The 17458-nt window shown below is 44.1% G+C and overlaps 1 protein-coding gene across 1 annotated transcript in view; it reads left to right on the top strand.

The window, feature by feature from the left end:
• Positions 1–17458, top strand: part of PLXNA2 (plexin A2) — a 324127-nt gene that overhangs the window by 233188 nt on the left and 73481 nt on the right. The window contains exons 10-12 of the mRNA XM_044001416.1: positions 4046–4246; positions 7499–7595; positions 12066–12250. Of these exons, the coding sequence (XP_043857351.1) occupies positions 4046–4246; positions 7499–7595; positions 12066–12250 (483 nt within the window). The remainder of the gene's footprint in view (positions 1–4045; positions 4247–7498; positions 7596–12065; positions 12251–17458) is intronic.

Below are 17458 nucleotides of genomic sequence, written 5' to 3'. Positions count from 1 at the left end.
CAAGGCCAGTGCTTTATCCACTGCGCCACCTAGCCACCCCCAGGAGATATTTTTTTAAAGTAGAAAGTGATGCTTCCCCATAAGATCTAGTGTAGGAGACAACACCCAGACACATTCAAACAAGATAAGTTGGAGCTCATCACTGAGGAAGGAGAACTGGAAAAGCTTCTCAGAGAAGGTGGGATTTGGGCTGGGACTTTAAGGAAGACAGGAGATAGAAATGAGGAGGGAGAGGATTCCAGGTATGGAGGACAGCCAATGAGAGTCAGACGAAATTATCGGCAAGGTGCGCCCCACCTCCCCAGCCCCTGCCCATTTGATAGATGAGGACACTGAGACCCAGAAAAGAGAAGTCACTGACACAAAGCTATGAGGAGAACCCATGACTGCTGACCCCGACGCCCACGTTCTTTCCCCTCCACCCTACTGCCTGTCTGCTTCAGCAGCAGAATCTTTCCATTGTTCTAAAACCATAGAGGCCACTCCTTGCCCCTCAGCTGAGGGATTTGATTGATGGTGGGAAGCCCTCAAAACTTTAGGACCTGAGATGCAATTTGTGACACTTGGAACCTTCTGGTTTTGGTGTTTTAAGAAAAGTAAATACCGTTTCCACTGTTTTCTTTTTTGAGGTTTTCCCCTTTTGTTCTGCTGCTTCTTTCACAACATGACTAATGCAGAAATATGTTTAATGTGACTACATATATAACCTATATCGGATTGCTTTCTGTCTTGGGGAGGTGGGAGCGAAGGGAGGGAGAAAAACTTTTAACTCAAAATCTTATAAAAACAGATGTTGAAAACTATCTCTACATGTAACTGGAAATGATAAAATTCTTTTATGATTAAAAAAGAAGTATAAAGAAAACCCCCCCTACAAATGCAAATCAATTGTTCTGTGATTCAGTCACAGAGAAGTGAAGTGACTTTGTTGTTGTTGATGATGATAATGAATTATATCTGCCTCTTCAAAACCCCATTTGAGGGGCAGCTAGATGGCGCAGTGGTTAAAGCGCTGGCCCTGGATTCAGGAGGACCTGAGTTCAAATCCAGCCTCAGACACTTGACACTTACTAGCTGTGTGACCCTGGGCAAGTCACTTAACCCCCATTGCCCCACCCAAAAAACAAAAACAAAAAACAAACAAAAAAATAAACAAAACCCCATTTGAGGTTTTCTTGGCAAAGATGCTAGAGTGTTTTGCCACTTCCTTCTGCAGCTCACTTCACAGATGAGTAAACTGAGGCAAACAGGATCGATGAAACTAGTTGATTTGGCCACTGCCACTGAGCTAGTTTAAAAAAAAATGGCAGCACTAGGATTCAAATCTCGGTCTCCTGGCTCTACCTGGTATTCTTTTTCCTATCCCTGCGGATGACTTGAAAGAGGATAGAGCAGTCCAACAAGCATGAATCAATGTCTCTCCCTGTCTTCCCCCTCAGCCCCTCCTCCCCCAAATAACATTTTATTCTTTTTCTTTTTTTTTGTTTTCCAAAGCAACATGGCATTCACGCAGGGCCTGGTAATTAAATGAGATAAAAAGCCCGAGCAAGTGTTGAGAGCGTTGCTGGGAGGGCTCGATCCACCTCCTGGAAAGCTCGGCTCAGCCGGAGCTAGAAAGCTGAAGCTGCTGATAACATGATGCCTTTGGCAGAGGGGAGCGTGAGGGGGTCAGCTGGCAGAAATGGGGCAGAGGGAGAAAGAAAAGAGAGCCTCAGGATGGGGGGAAGGGGCCAGAGCAGGGGAACTGGAGAGTCCTGGGTCTCAGGAGATAAAATCCGTGCCTTCAGTTTATGTCCTAAATTGTGAATTATCATCACCCCTCCTAAACACGAGCACACACACATGGACTGTAATGACAATATCAAAGCCCCTGAGAATTGAGACAGTTCATTTTCCCTTCTACCTCCCAACATGCAAATTTTTTTGACCTGTAGTGTATATCGAACACCAGGGAACTCCCAGTAAGGGAATTCCCTCTACCCATGCAAATCAGCACTTCTTGTACAACCTAGCAATTTTCCCAGAGTGTTGAGAGGCTTGCCCAGGGATCACATAGTCAAGTCCAAGATGAGACTTGAGCTCAATGAATGTTTCTAACTCACATTGTGTCACATTAAAGCCACAAATTTCTCCTTCTTGGATAACCTGAAATAAAATGTGACCTGGCAAGAAGGGGGCTCATTCTCACTCCCCAAAAGGTGTTACTCTTCTGCCCTACTCAATAATTCTCTACTGGCCCATATATCAACATTCTGGAAACAGGGAAGGCACTTCTGTCTCTTAATGACTGCTGCTAATCCTTGCCCAGCCTCAAAATGGATGGAGAAGGAAACAAGCATTTATTAAGCTCTTACTATATGCCAGGAATTGTGTTAAGAATTTTGTAAATAGTATCTCATTTGATGGGTAGGCCCATCATAGGGTCTAAAGCTAGAAAGATCCTTAAACATCATCTTACTTTTTGTTTTATAACTTGGATAAATCCCAGATTCAGGTTGACTTTTCCACAGTCACACAGATAGTGAGCAGACAGAGCCAGGATTTGAACCCAGAACCTCAGCCTCTCCATCCATAACTCCATTCATTCGAGACAGTTGGAGCAGTGAATGAAAACAGAGTACTGTATTTGGAGTGTAAAGCCCCGAGTTCTAATCCTGATTCTGACACTTGCTACTTCTATGACTTTGGGAAGGTCACTAGGAGTCTTCAGTGTCAAATGAGGAAGAAAATAAATATCTAAAATTGTTTTTATCTCTAAATCTATGATCCTCAGATGGAGATGGTGGCTTTAACAAGGTTATATCAGCAGAGAGGCAGCCTAGTATAATAGACGGAGCGCTGGTGTTGATGTCCAGAAGAAATACATGGCTTCTAATTATGCCTCTGAAATATAATGGCTATGTGACTCTGGCCAAGTCACTTATTTCTCAGTAATACTAGGCAAGAGGTATCAAGTATATGATCCACAGCCCTCATGAGACTCACAACACTCCTGAGTTTGACCAGAACCAGATTAAAATGTAATTGGAAAAATGTTTGACAAAAAAAAATGAAACCACCACAAAACAGAGATAATATTAATATGTGGCTTTCTAAGTTAACATTGTAGCCCATGGAGATCTTTAATGTATGGCTCAAAGGCCACCATTTCTATTTGAGTTTGATACCAGCTATCTGGGGCTGACCTACATTGGGAGAGGGAGTGTCCTCATCCAGGTATTCCCCATACCAGCGGTTCTCAAAATGTGGTCCTTGGACCAGAGAACCTCGCAGGGAGTCCCGAGAGTCAAAACTATCTTCATAGTTATACAAAGACATCTTAATTTCTAATATGGCAGGTATCAATAGATATAACCCACAGAAACAAAAACTCTTTGGGGTCCTCCATCATTTTAAAAAATGTAAAAAGAGGTTGAGACCAGATGGTTTGAGAACCACTGTCCTATTCCAGTGAAATCCCAGGTCCAGTCACTTTCCTCTATTAGTGTATAAGTTCTTCAACTTTTGCATCTAACCCTAAGATGCTTCATTTGTCCATAAATGATCAGCATAGCTTTCTAGGTTAATGAGCCCTACTTCACCTCTTTCTAGCAGCTGGGTCTGATTTTTTAGCTGGCCCCACCATACTTCCTTCATCATATGACTCCCACCTCCCCCTCAGGGCCAAGCCAACTCTCATTCTTTTCAGCTTTAGAGTTGACGTTCTTTCTGCCCTGCTCCCACTTAGTGCTATGGCTCACCCCCTACACACACACACACACACACACAGCTCTTACCTTGCTAAATGACTTGCCCAAGCAGAAGCCAGCTCCAGTGTTTTTTCCATTGTGCCAAGTCTTTCATAAGTGACCTACTGGAAGGAAACAAAGACAGCAAAGTATAGTAATAGCCTACAAAGGGGGTCTTTTAAACACAAGAACCATTGATGCACAAATGGTTCCCTGGGCCTTATGCTCTTTGGAGGACTGAGCTGAGTCTTGGGGTTCCTGGCCACCTAGGATGATGCAAATGGAAGACACTAATTCTCTCTGTGTCCTCTCTCTAGGACTGCCCCCAGCTGGTGCCCACAGAGGAGATCCTGATCCCAGTAGGAGAGGTGAAGCCAATCACGCTGAAGGCCCGAAATCTGCCTCAACCACAGTCTGGCCAACGGGGCTACGAGTGTGTCCTCAACATCCAGGGAATCGTCTATCGTGTCCCTGCCCTTCGCTTCAACAGCTCCAGTGTGCAGTGCCAGAACAGCTCGGTAAGAAGGACCCCTGAGAGTGGACCATCCCCGGAGCTGGGGCTTCCGTCACCACGGCAACACCTGGCTCACAGCCTGCATCCACCACTCCCAGGGGGCACTTGTCTCCCAGGCCTGAGGCATCTTCTGTCTTTTTCATTTGCTCACCCAGTAATCCGAGGAACAGAGGAGAAGCCACATTGAGTACTCATGGACCTATGACACGGCATTGTTTAAACTATGTCAGTAAGCACAAGTGTAGTTTCGCTGCTAAGACTGGGTCATGTGGGGCTTGAAGAGATGAACTGAGTTGGCTTTCCTGAAGCATCACTCATTTCTTCCCATATAACCCTTGACATGAATACCATCTTCACCCAAGGCTGAAAGAGCCAAAGCCAGCATAGGTCTCAGTTTCCATCAAACGTCGGGATAGGAAAGAGGGAAGAAGGGGAGGGAAAAGTCAGAGGAAGTGGGAGAGGGGAGGGAGGAAGTCACTCATTTCCTGAGCATCAAGGGTTAAACTCATCCTGAATGCCAGACAGAGAGCTGGGAGGTGTTTAATTATAATACTAGCCCAGAGAAGATCTTTTTATCTGCCAGCTCCCTGTCTCTGACGGTGGGGGGTCAGCTCGGAGATGTGTGTGTTGTGGGGGTGAAGTGACAGAGGTGTTGAGGGAAGCTAATTCGCCTGGGAGAGATAAAGAGAATCTCGGGCCTCTTATCTGGAAGCTGTCACATTCCCAGGTCACCAGTGCTTGATAGAATTTGTAATCGGCGGAAAGCCGCCCGGCACAAGGGAAAGGAGGGGTAAGCACAGAGCGCAGCACAACAAAAGGGAAAGAGGGGCAGGGGCTTGGGTGGGCAAGATCCCAAGTGGTGACATGGACTCAGTAGAGACCAGGGCAGCCTCTAGGATGGGAGATTCCTGGAGTTCGTCATCACTGGCCCCAGTGGAGGGACCATTGAATCAGAGATTTAAGAGTCAGAAGAGCCACATCTCAATACCTTCAGAGTGGGCAGATCTCGTGCTCAGAAAGATAATGGGTATTTGTCCTGAATGGACCATGGACCAGGTCCAGGGAGGAAAGGGCAGGCAACACAGGATCAAGGGAGAGGAGGAGAGGACAGAGGTGGGAATAGTCAATCAACTGGTCAATTTATTAAGCACCTACTACGTGGGAGGTTTTGAACCAGGCATTGAGAATAAACAATCCTTCCCTTCGGAATTGCATGTTACTTGGGGGACATGATATGCATGCAGATAAGTATGGAGAGGATCACTTAAGGAGCAAGAGAACCCCAGTAACCGGGCAACCTGGAAAGACTACCAAATTGCAATGTATACATATATATATGCTCCTCTTCAACTGCTGGTGACCTCACTCCCAAACTACTTTGTATTGAACTACTTTTTCTATGTGGGTATTTATTCACTAAATGTTCATGTAGAATATATTTACATATGTCCTTATTGTCTCCCCTAGTACATTGTAGGCTCCCCCTGCAAGTAGGAAGTCAGTTGGGTAACCTAATAGGTAAAGCAGAACCTTGAAATGGGTAAGTGCTGAATTCAAATCCTGCCTTGGACTAGCTGTGTGGCCCTAGACAAGTTATTTGATCTCTAACAACCTCAGTTTCCTTATCTATAAAATGGAGAGAATAATAGCATCTACCTTGCTTTGATTCTTTCAAGGATCAAATGAGGTAACATGTAAAGGGCTTTTCAAGCCTTAAAATACTATAAAAATAGGGGCAGCTAGGTGTCACAGTGGATAGAGCACCTTCCCTGGAGTCAGGAGTACCTGAGTTCAAATCCGGCCTCAGACACTTACCACTTACTAGATGTGTGACCAGGGGCAAGTCATTTAACCCCAATTGCCTCAGTAAAAAAAAAAAAAAATACTATAAAAATCCTAGCTGTAACTATTATTAGGGATTGTTTCCTTTTTCTGTACTTGTATCCCCAATGCCTAGAATAGTGTCTGGCACATAGTAGATGCTTAATAAATACTTATAAATTGATCGATCAATCGATCGATTGATTGCTATAAGCCAGGGCAGCCAGGTGGCACAGTGGATAGAGTGCTAGGCCTGGGCTCTGGAAGACATCTCTCTGAGTTCAAATCCAGCTTCAGATACTTTCTAGCTGTGGGACCCTGGGCAAGTCATTTCACCCTGTTTGCCTCAGTTTCCTCATCTGTCAAATGAGCTGGAGAAGGAAATGGCAAACCCCTCCAGGATCTTTGCCAAGAAAACCCCAAATGCAGTCACAGAGTCAGACATGACTAAAATTGACTGAACAACAAAAGTCCTCTATACTCTAGATTCACACAGAATAGATCCAATGGTTGAAGCTGACCACCCTGTCCCACACCCAAATATCCCAACTCTTTAGTTTGCATTTTCCCCACCCAGGGTTCACTTTGGGAAGATCTCAAATCTTACTTATGTGGATGAGAGGTCCCCATATCCACTTGAGTTAACAAATGCATGTTTCAGGTGCAGGACAACCTTTATCTTGCCCTAAAGATAATGGAGAAAATGTAAAGGATTCCCAGGAGCCCATAGTCAGTAATCATCTATTGATCGACTACTCCACAGAAGGCCTATTTTACAGTCTACTTGGGGAGATAAATAGATACACTTGAAACGATACCAAACAACATAGGATAGCATGGGGTCAGTGACAACACGAGGACTCCAGATAATAAGGGACCGCAAGGAAGAGAGACATCACTTGGAATGGGTGGCCTAGGAAATGTAATGTTAGCTAGAATTTGAATGAGTAGGACTAAATAAGAGGTGGGAGAGGTAGGCAGCTGAGTGGCCCAACAGGTGGAGCAGAGGAAGACATTCCATCTCTAGGGACTAGTTTAAGCAAAGTAAATGAAGCAGGGCTCATACAAGACATGTTCAAGGGTCCAGCTAGAGTGGAGAGTTCATTGGAGGAAATAAAATTGGGAAGATTAGATGGGAGTTATATTGGGACCAGCCTTGAATGCCAAGCTAAGGAGTTTGGATTTTATCACGTAGTATTGGGAAACCACTGAAGGATTTGGGGGGATTGTTTAAGAGAATTGGTTAGTGACAGAAGCATGATAGAGACGTAGGCTCCATGCTTTCCCTGCTGTAGTGTCCATCCCCCCAAGATGCCAGCACTTTTGGCGTAGGACTTACCTTATTCCTCAGATGGATGGGAACTTCTGGCTGACCCTCAGTGGGGAGCAGGTGACCACATCCCACTAAGCCATGCCTGTTTCTTTTTCCCTTCAGTACCAATATGATGGGATGGACATCAGCAATCTGGCCGTGGATTTTGCCGTGGTATGGAATGGCAACTTTGTCATCGATAATCCAGAGGATCTGAAAGGTGAGCAACCGCTCTCTGGTGGCATTCTGATGTCTTAACCACCCTGGGGAAGGGCAAAGCAGGAGGGGGAAGATCCAGCCAGCTACTGTGTCATGAAGACTACACCCCCTGTTTGGGGAACACTTCAGTGGATCTGCAAGCTAAATTGGGGGCCATCGAAGGGGTTCCCTGTGGGACACCATGTTTTATCACAAACAGAGTCTTTCCTGCATGGCCTGCCGGCTCCTCCTCCTCATTCTTTGACTCACAGAGCCTTTGAAATGTTCTATGGAATCAGATCTAGTAGAACAGCAGGCAGGAGAGCCCTGCCAGCTTCCCAGGAAAATGAGACGTTGTTTCCCATCAAACTCATTCTCTTGTCTACTTGGCCGAGGTCACTACACACAGAGGCCTTTCAAAGCTATTCTCTGGAGGCCCATGGGAAGGAAAGTTTAAGAAGAGAGGGTGGTATGGGGGGGCGGGGATTTGGGAGCCAGGTTACCCCAACTTTCCTAGTATATGACTCATCGCCTATCAAATAGCACCTCACCCCAAACCATCAGCAGGAACCGAGTCCAAATGTTCGGAATGAGGGAGGGACCAAGGTTGCAATGGGACCTTGAAGGCAGAAAATGCGGGCAGCAAAGCCTTTGACCTGCTCTGTGACGTAAACCTCTGATCTCTGATTTTGTAACTAAATGAAGGTTCCTAGACCTACAATGGGAACTTAAGGTTTCCCTGGATGCACTGGGGTCTCAGGTCCAAAAGGGGATCATAGATTTAGAGCTGAATAGGACCCTGGAAACCATTGAATTTGTGGGGACCAATTTTTAATTGGGGAGTGCTAGCTAAGCGGCTCGCCACAATATTGGGGCAAGGAAGGAGACCGGCAGCCTCCCTCAAAACAGAACAACATTTATTTGAACAAGAACGAACTTAAAAAAAAAAACACAAACAGGATCAGTAGGATCAAGGGAAAGGAAATAAAATGGGGAAAGGGAAATTATAATACCTGAAAAAATACCACCGCCCAGGAATCAGCCGAAAATACGCAGCAGAATGCCTGTGGCTTTCCAGCTTCCACCTAGAATGCCCAATTCTCCTCCCCCAAACCTAGAAACACCCCATACAGCCCCAGCCAATGGGATGACCACTCTGACAGTCACATGACTGCCCTCACTAGGCTTCCAATCATTATAATTTTGCCAGGCCCATGTAGGCGTCAGCGAGTGGTGATGACTTGAGGTGCCAGAGCCCTGGCAACGGCTAAAACCAGTGGGTGGAGCACCGTGTGGTTTGTGGAGCCCCAGGCCAGTGCACACGGAGGCATAAAAACCTCAAATAACAATTAATTCCTTACAAATTCAACCTCTTCATTTGACAGATGAGGAAACTGAGGCACAGTTGGAGCTTCCGGGTTTAATGATTTACCCAGGGTCACACAGTTAGCAAATGTCTGAGGAAAGATTTAAAGCCAAGTCTTCTTGATTCTCGGGCTAATGCCCTATTTACTAATAAAAGCTGATTCTCAAAGGTGGCTGCTGCCACCTCCCAGGATCTAGAATCAAGCTCGTATCAACCTCCATACCACTTAATCAGATGCCCTCACTCCAGTATCCACAGTCCTCTCCCAGGCCCTGAACTGTCTCTTCACAACTGAAATAGACTTAGCTTAGGAAGGATTTTCCTTATAAATACCACCAGCAAAATATGAGAGTAGAGTCAAATGACAGTGCATCAATCAGACAAGCATTTATTAAGTGCCTATTGTTCACCAAGCAGCCTACCGAGTGCTGAGGATACAAAGGCAATGCCTACCCTCAAGGAGGTTATATTCTCTCAGAGGAAATAAAATATACTCATCAGAGTATATATTTTCAAATATTTAAAATATTTTTTAAAATACAGTGCACAAAGTGAGACAAGGAAATGTCTGTCAGGTTAATACAAGGTAAAAATGTATGTTTGGCAGGAACGATGGCAATTAAGGTGTTCCCAAAGTCAAATATCCCCGCACATGCACACACACCCCGATTTAGGTCCGACTTCTTTAGGCCTGTGGCTTCCTCCATTAAGCCAAATCAGAAGCTGAAGCCACCAATCCCTGGTCCCTCTCCCTCACTGCCTTGGAAGTGGCCATTCTTCCTCCTGTCATCTTCTACATTTTCTTGCCTTTGCCCAACTTAAAGCACCTAGAGGTTTAACCACTGATGTATCAAATTCCCAGTAGGTTGAAAATGGCCATGTACACCTGACTGAGACCTGGTGTTTCCACCCACACAAATAATCATCAGTGTGATAATTAATTACATCTGTATTTACCTCATCATCCCCTCTAAGGGAACATCAGAGAACATGAGCATATAAGGCAGATTATAGACAAGATCCCAGTAGCCCCAAAGTTCAATGACTTTCCCTTCCCCTTCCCTTAAACCTTTATAACTAGGAGACCGGAATTGAGCTAAAAAGCTTTCCTGCCATTCCCAGTTTGCAGGCCAAATTTCCCCACTGCTGAGAGACAGGAGATATTTCCCCTGCTAGATGTTCTGGGCTTGACTCCCAGAGCTTGATTTTGCACCTGGAGCTTAAAGAAATACCACTCCATCCAAGCTGTCACATCCCTGCAGCTCAGGCTGCAAGATAATAATAATTGACATTTATATAGCATTTTCAGGTTTGCAAAGCACTTACCATACACTATTTCATATAAACTTGAAACAATCCTGGGAGGTAAGTGCCACAGTCTTATTATCAGGTGAGGAAACTGAGGTTACAGATGTTGAGTTGCCATGATCACATGGCTATTGTCAGATGCAGTATCTCCACCCAGGTCATCCTCATTTTCCTTTTCCTTTTGTGTCTTGTCTTCCCCCCATTAGATTATAAGCTCCTTCAGGGCAGGGACTAGATAGATAGATAGATAGATAGATAGATAGATAGATAGATAGATAGATAGATAGATAGACAGACAGACAGATAGACAGATAGATAGAGATATATTCACATATAGATATAGATATTTTTTTCTTGTGTCCCCTGCACTTAGCACAACATTTGGCACATAGTAGATGCTTCACATATGTTCATTTAATTGAATTGATTTTAGATCCATCACTCTAACCATTATACCACATGGCCTCACAGGATTGAAGGAAGAAAAGTAGTGTCTTTCTGTCTCCATCACTAGAGAGGACCCTGTTCTCTCTATTAAAGAAACTTTTGAAATAAATCAAGGAGTAACGCCAGATCTTTAAGCAGTTCCTTTAGGGCCAGGACTGAGGTATAGGGCTACAGAAAACAGAGGAGTCACAGATGAAGACCTTGGGAAGATTAGAAAATAGGGCTCTTGCCTTAAGGGTATTGTTATCAAACCCCAATAGAGAAACACCTCTGAACCCAACCGGCCAAACATCCAGCTAGACACTAAGCTAGACCCTAAGGGTAAGGACACAGCCTACCCACACACTATCCCTACCTTTCCCACTTAAAACCTACTCCAAAAGTTAAGAGCTGAAATGCATCTGATTGCTTTGGCCTGACCAGGGAATTTCTAGCTATTGTGGCTCATGTGTCAAGGGGTTTATAAACTCCAAAATACATCCTACTAAAGTTTTAAACAGCCAGATGGCACTAAATAGGGTGCTGCCCTCCAAGTCACTCAGATTGATGAGCAAAGATGCTTCAGTCCTCATCCTGCCGGCTATGACTGGTCTTTCAGGGCCCATCACAGCTTTCCACTCAGCCCCTTGCAACTCCAGCATAGCTGTCAGGCAAGTCTCATCCCCGTATCTGTGTCCCAGAATATAGACAGCGTTGTTGATGTGAGACTTCAGAGTTCAGATTTTGACCCCACTTGCATTCAGTGGGGTTTCTAGATATCAGTAAACCTCTCTGAGTCTCACTTTTCCTATTCTGTGAAACGGGCAATCGGTCTTGTCTATCCTTACTTCTAATGAACAAATATAGAAATTCAAAGGACAAAATCCATAATACTTCGAAATACTTGAAAAAGACATTACATGTAGATACCGGATGGTTCTGATTATAATTGATTATAATTATTAGTCTTGATAACTATGATTAGTGGCATTTAATAACAGATAATTATCTAACACTTTAAGGTTTTCGAATGTACTTTGCATTTTTTTTTATTTGATCCTCATGTCAAACCAGTGAGGTCAGTGGTAGAGGTTATTTATGCCCATTGCACAGATGGAAACTGAGGTTCAGAGAGACTAAGTGATCTGCTCATGTTAAAATAGCTCTAAACTGTCAGGGGCAGAATTTTCAATTCAATTCAATTCAGCAATCGTTTGAACACAAGTCTTGACTGACTTCAAATCCAGTAACACGCTATGTCTCATGTCCACAAATGAGAACAGTTTATGTCAGAAAATCATGAACTCAACAGGAGAGGACAAAGACTGGGGAAAGAGAGCTCCTGGTTTCCATCCATCAGCACAGGATATGACTGTCCACATCTCTCCACAGTCCATCTCTACAAATGTGCCGCCCAACGAGAGAGCTGCGGCCTCTGTCTCAAGGCTGACCGGAAGTTTGAGTGCGGCTGGTGCAGTGGTGAGCGCAGGTGTACCCTCCATCAACATTGCTCCAACCCCACCTGGCTTGATTGGTCCAGTCACAATGTCAAGTGTACCAACCCTCAAATCACAGAGGTAAGTGTTCAGATTGGGAGAAATTGCCCAGATCAGGACCCTGGACAGCAGAAAAGAGATTAGTCTGTGCTTGCTTTATCAAAGTGTTGTGTGAATTTGTGTGTATGTGGATATACATGCTTGTTTGCCGAGCTGGATCAGATTATTCAAGATTTTACCCTGCTGTATACATATACATCTCTCTTTCTTTTTCTCTTTCTTTTCTTCCTTCTTTCCTTCTTTCTTTCTTTCTCTCTCTCTATATATACACATATTATATATATGTATGCATGCATAAACATATATACGTAGACACACAGGGGTAATTCTAGAGACTTTATACTGTGTTCATTGAAGGGTGGTTCTTTGTGTATATATGGATATGCAGGCTTGTCTATGGACCTGTAAACATACAGGATTAATTCCAGGAGGTTTACCACTGGTTGTGCTTTCCCAAGAGATCTCTAACACTTTATGAGGATATTAAGTATAGATTTTGCTACTCCATAAGGAAACTGGAAAATTTCATTGGTTCCACTTTTTATAGCTTATTCTTACAGAGAAAGTAGCCTAGCATGGTATAAAAAGCATGGGATTTAGAGTCAGAAGACCTGGGTTTGAATCACAGCCCTCTCTGGCCCTCACTGGGGTTTTGTGGTACAGTGGAAAGAGGACTGTGCATGGATTCACAGGAGTTTAATTCAAATCCTGCCTCTGTCACTTACTACCTATGTGACCTTGGGCGAGTCCCAATGTCTCCAGGCTTTGCTTTCCTCTTTTGTAAAATGCAAGGATTGGATTTGATGTCCTTTGGGGTCTCCTCTGGCTCTAGATCTATGATCCTAGGACTAGATACAGGATCTTTTCCCACCTCTGAAGCTTATGATGCTATAGATGCAATTCAAATACCATTTATTAAACATATGCTATATGTAAGGCATTTGGGATACAAGAAGGAGAAGAGACATAGCCCCTAATATTAAAAAGTTTAAAATATGCTTAGAGGACATATGATATGAAATAACACGGTGTGGTGGATAGAGGACTGGACCTGGCATAAGAAAGACTCAGATTCAAATCCCACCTCAGATATTTACTAATTGTATGACTCTGGGTAAGTTATTTAACCTTGGCCTCAGTTTCCTTTTTTGAAAAAACAGAGGTAGGGAGTTTGGAGTTGACAGTCTCTTCTAGATCTAAATCTATAATTCCATAAGGCAGTTGGTACCACTGTGGATAGAGCACTGGAGTGAAGAGGATATGATTTCAAATCGCCAGTCAGACAACTACTAGCTGTCTTGCTCTTGGCAAGGCTCCTAACCTCTACTTGCCTCTGTTTCCTTAACTATAAATTGGGAGTACTAATAGCATCTATCTTGCAGGATTTTCGTGAGGATCAAAGGAGATAATGCTTATAAATCACTTAGCACAGTGCCTGGCACATAGTTGGCACTTAATAAATGCTCATTTCCTTTCCTTCCTTCCTTTCCTTTCCCAAGCTATATACAAAGAGGAGTGTGATAGAGGCAAAAGGGGAAGTTCCATAATACTCTAAGAAAATTTGAGAAGGGCAAGGACACTTTGAGCTAGGAGTAGGCAATCAGGGAAGGCTTTGCAGAGAAGGTGGCACTTGAACTGAGTCTTGAAGTAAAAGAGGAGGTTTAACAGGCAGAGAGGCGGAGGGAGAGCATTCTAAACAAGGAAGCCAGATGGCCTGAATGCAAAGAGGCCAAGATTTCCCTGTAAATCAAAACGATTCCACAGACAGGCAGGGAATCTTCTATGATTCAGGGCATTTCTTTAACTTCATATATCTCCCCTCTTCTCATCAATGCATTAAGTCCATTAAGGCTCCATTAGGGTTCCATTCCTCAAGAAGGAGTCCTTCTCTTTCAGTAAATATTCTACACAAAGGACATCCTTCCTGCCTATTAATGAATAGAGACAATTCTTAATTGTATCAATTAAGAGTTTGGGAAAGAGCTAGCCAACCAACTAGCTAGTACAGAAAAATGTGTAATAAGATTGGAAATATAAGGTGTATTGTGGGACTTAGAGCTAAAAGGACCCGGGCCCTTAGAGACCATATCTCTAAAGCTAGAAGGGACCTTAGATAGTATCCTGTCAAACTCACTCATTTTACAGATGAGGAAACTGAGTCTGAGAGAGGCAGTGACTGCTCCAGGTCACACAGGCAGTAAGCTAGCTGTGCATCTGTGTGTACTAGGGTATACAAAGTAGGTGTGTGTGTGTGTGTGTGTGTGTGTGTGCATGTGAAGGGCTACATATATAGGTACTGCTGAGTACTTAAAAGTCGCTTTGTGCACATGCAGTTGTGACATGTATGTGTGAGTATGGCTAGGGGGTGGATATGTGGAGCTTTGGGGCATCTGTGCATGCCTGTGTGCATAACAACCCTAGGAGACAGTGATGGAGACAGCCTGTCCTCCCCACCATGCTGACTGAGCCAGGTGGGGATGAGAAATTGGCTCCACAGTAGGTGAGCGTCTCAGAGAGCAGGTTTAGCTTTTCTCAGCAGAAATGGGATTTTGGTGACTGCAATTAGCTTAGAATCACCAAGCTGAAACTGTAATAAGAAAGTAAAGGCTGGGACCAGATTAGCCCCAGTGCTCATTCTCAGGGTTTTCTCAGTGTCCCAACTTGTTTGTGCATTTTAATGGGAAGAAACAGGTAATTAGTTACCCAGAAAAATGATGTTTCCTGAATAACAAATTACAAAGGAAGATGAATAGATAATGCATAAGAAAATATAGCTACACTCAGGCTTGAATGGCCCAGGAGAGGAATAGGTGTACTTTACTTGAGGTTGCATTGTCTGCTCATCATCTTTTGCAACTTGCTATTCATGGGCTGTCATTTCTAGCTGGAAACTAATTGCATATTTCCTAATGGTTGGGATGAATAAAAGACTGGGCAGGTAGCATTGTTGTCCACCATCAAGAGCAAAGGAATACACTGTTTCATCTCTGCCTCATAAAAAAGAATCATAGAACCCTCAGATGGCTCTCTCCCCCTCCCTCCAGCCTCAGTTTCCCTGTATATACAAAGGAAGCAGGTCTTGTTTATTTTCCACCCATTTTAGGGAAATGTGTACCTGAAACTCCATTAGAGTATAAACTCCTTGATGGCACGGACTGTCTTTTGATTCTTTTTTCTTACATCCCCAGCATTTAGCACAGTGCCTGATACATAGTAGTCACTTAATAATGATTGATTAGTCATACTATCTGAATTTCAGTTTCCTCATCTTTAAAGTGGGAGGATGTGATGAGATATCTCTAAGGTCCTTTCCAGTTCAAACTTTCATGATCCTACAAACCTTAGATTAGACTATTTTAAAATACTTATTTCCTCCCCTAAAATTTTCTATTTTTCAATACATTATTAAATAGCATTTATATAAATATTATTAAATAGTATTTCCATAGTGCCTGAGACTATTATTCACTTTTTACAGTTGAAGAAACTGAGGCAAACAGATGTTAAGTGATTTGCACAGGGTCACATAGATAGTAAGTATCCTGAGGTCAGATTTGAACTAAGGTCTTCCTAACTCTAGGCCCAGCATTCTATCCACTGTGCCACCTAGCTACCACCAATCACCACCATCATTGATGTAATCATACCCCCTGCCCTAACAGATGGATTGACTGGGACAGGAAATAGGTATCCTTCCCCCTTCCCCTCCCAATCTAGATTTTTTTTTCCTAACCGGTATCGATTTCAGTACATTCACAAAGCAGCAAGATCCCTTGTTAAAGGAAATCTGGATCCCCCTAGGGAAGCTGTAGGCAAGTGCACCTGGATCCAAATTCATTTAAAAAGCAAACCATTGGCCCCAACACTTGCTAGCTGTGTGACTGTGGATGAGACACTTAACCTTTTAATATCTTAGAGATGGCCAGAAGTGGAGAGGATGCTCTCACATGAATGAGTTCAATGCCCACCCGTTGGAGATGTTTTGACTCTCTGTGCAGTTATAGGTCAGACTAAATAGCTTCTAAGGTCCCTTCCAGTTTAGATCCTGTGATTCCGTGTTCTCTGCACCTCAGTTTTATCCTTCATCTGCAAGATGGGGACAATAAACAATTATGTTCCCTCCCTCCCAGAGTCATTGTGAGGAAAACATTTGAGAACCTTAAAGCCCTACAGAAGTAGGTTTTGATTCGTGCGATGGCCGCCTCCCCCAAACCCGGTTCCAGGGGCCAGTACGGATGTGATCTGAATGTCTCCTTTGACTCTTATCAGGCTGAAGAAAGAAACATGAGCCTGAGACACTGTGCTGCCAGAGAATGGTGTTTGTCTGCAGCCGGTGCCCCACAACGGCTTAGCTCCCTGAGCTGCGTCTGCGGCTCCGTGCTTTCTCTCTGATCCTAGTGATTTGACATGTGTGCTGACCAGAGACTTTGGACAGTTCCATGGTTTCTCTTACATTAGCAGTCATCCATCTCAGCGGCCTGCTCTCTGGGCATTGCAGAGGACTTTAGGCAGAAACCCACCGCCGGACCCCTCCCCCTCCCTCCCTCCCTCTCACCAGATGCCCCCTCTGCCACTTTGCACCCAGGCCAGTGGCTTCCTTAGAGATTTTTCTCCTTTTTTGCCCATAGGCCATGCTGTTCTTAGGGGGCACCCGAACTCTTCTGAGGCTAATTAACCCCCTGAGGTAATTAGGCTATAATTGATTTTCCCAGATAATATAGCAGCAGGGGGTTGGGGCCCTAAGCTGAGGTGTCTCCCATTAGTTTTGTTCAACCAGAAGCAGTGGACTGAGAAAAGTAAGGGCCTTAAGGAAACGGAAGCCCATGAAGCAGAGAGTCCTAGGCCCTCTGGGAGGCCTCCCTCACTATAGAGGCCCTTCTGTGGGGCAAGGTGTCTACAAGAGCCCTTTTATTCCCCATGAGCTAAAATATCCTCTTTCATTTTATTCCTCCCAACCCTTGCCCTGCTTCTCCTGTCATCTCCCTGCAAAAGTCATTTTTAAGACTTATTTTTTTAAGCATCCCTCTGGGCTCATAGTCAGCTGTCTCTGCCCAACTTGGTGAAACCTGCAAGGAATTTTTTTTTACAATCTCTTAATCACCAGGATTTACGAGGACTATTGCTCCTCTTATTAATCTCCCCATAACCACCACCTCCCAGATGTACACATGCAGTTCCTTCTCATGGATGATCCATTTAAAGTGGGCCACTGGTCAGGTCCAGGCTCCC

The sequence above is a fragment of the Dromiciops gliroides genome, chromosome 4, assembly GCF_019393635.1.
Source record: "Dromiciops gliroides isolate mDroGli1 chromosome 4, mDroGli1.pri, whole genome shotgun sequence".
NCBI classification, from domain to species: Eukaryota; Metazoa; Chordata; class Mammalia; order Microbiotheria; family Microbiotheriidae; genus Dromiciops; species Dromiciops gliroides.
Note: the sequence above shows the minus strand (reverse complement) of the source record. Positions and strands in the feature narration are given on the sequence as shown.